General features: G+C 46.6%; 1 protein-coding gene across 1 annotated transcript; it reads left to right on the top strand.

Moving 5' to 3' along the window:
* The first annotated feature begins 250 nt into the window (after positions 1-250).
* On the top strand, positions 251-877 carry LOC126694767 (uncharacterized mitochondrial protein AtMg00310-like). The gene has a single exon (XM_050391266.1). It carries the CDS (start codon positions 251-253, stop codon positions 875-877), a length of 627 nt encoding a protein of 208 aa, XP_050247223.1.
* Positions 878-1,462: the final 585 nt, after the last annotated feature.

Here is a 1,462-nt window from a genome sequence, read left to right as displayed (position 1 = left end):
AGCTCCGATGGTTTCGCACCTCTTCTTTGCGGACAATAGTATAATATTTGGTAGAGCTACATTGGAGGAATGCAAGCAGGTGGTAGAGGTTCTGGATACCTATGAGAAGGTGTCGGGGCAGAAGATCAACAAGGATAAAACGTCCTTGTTTTTCAGCAAGAACACAAGGGTGGATATCCAAGATGGGGTGAAGAACATGTTTGGTGCGTAGATTGTACAACAACATGAGAAATATTTGGGTTTACCTCCGATGGTGGGAAGGGGCAAGAAAAAGGCTTTCAATCGTATCAAAGACCAAGTAAGCAGAAAAATAGCAGGTTGGAAGGGGAAGTTATTGTCCAATGCTGGTAGGGAAGTCCTGATAAAGGCCGTTGCACAAGCCACCCCTACTTATACCATAAATTGTTTCAAGCTTCCGGATACTTTGTGCTCGGAGATAAACTCTTTGGTTGGGGGCTTTTGGTGGGGGAAGAAGGATAGTGCTCGGAAGATAGCTTGGGTTTCGTGGGAAAACTTGTGCAAACCAAAGAAGGACGGGGGTATGGGCTTTCGAGACTTGAGAGCGTTCAATCTTGCGCTTCTGGCCAAACATGGTTGGAGGATCCAGCAAAGACCTGATTCTCTAATCCACAGAGTGCTCAAAGCGAAGTATTTCGCAAAAACTTCTTTTTTGGATGCTCAGGTGGGGAAAAAACCCTCCTATATTTGGAGAAGCTTGATGGCAGCCAAACCGGTGCTTAGGGATGGAATTAGATGGTGTGTGGGTGATGGAAAGAGCATCAAAATCTGGGAGGATGCGTGGCTTACTTCTTCGGGGTCAGGCAGAATCATTTCACCTAGGCCTACAAAGGATGTTGGGAGTGCGTGGCCAACCTGATTGCACACGATAAAGCAGAATGGAAAAGTGAGTTGGTAAGAAGCATCTTCCTCCCTATAGAAGCAGAGGCCATCCTAAGCATTCCCTTAAGTTCCATGAACCCGGTTGACTCCCAAGTGTGGGCTTTTACCCCCAATGGCACCTTATCCGTCAAGAGTGCTTACAAAGTGGCTGTCCGGTACCTTGAGGTCTCTAAGGGATGTGATGGTAGACCTGGTTGCTTGGATACATCCCAAATGGATATGATTTGGAAGCTGGTATGGAGTTTGAAGTGCCCAAACAAAGTTAAGCACTTCTTATGGCGTGCTTGCAAAAATGCCCTGCCTACAAAACAATGTCTTAAGTACCGAAAGGTTATTTTGGAGGACAATTGTGACTTGTGTGGGGAGTGTGAGTCTACGGGTCATATTTTATGGGGGTGTAGAGTAGCAAGAGAAGCTTGGAGCGAGACAAAGCTCAGGATTGGCAATCTAGACCACCCCCCCAAGGATTTCATTGATGTGGTTTGGCCGCTTATGACATCTGCAGGGGAGAAGGACTGGGAGAAGTTTGCTGTCACGGCATGGCTACTGTGGAATAATAGAA

This window comes from Quercus robur, chromosome 2 (genome assembly GCF_932294415.1).
Source record: "Quercus robur chromosome 2, dhQueRobu3.1, whole genome shotgun sequence".
Lineage (NCBI taxonomy): Eukaryota > Viridiplantae > Streptophyta > Magnoliopsida > Fagales > Fagaceae > Quercus > Quercus robur.
Note: the sequence above shows the minus strand (reverse complement) of the source record. Positions and strands in the feature narration are given on the sequence as shown.

Excerpts from the sequence above, each read along its gene's own strand:
- LOC126694767 (XM_050391266.1), top strand. The coding sequence starts at position 251 with ATGGTGGGAAGGGGCAAGAAAAAGGCTTTCAATCGTATCAAAGACCAA.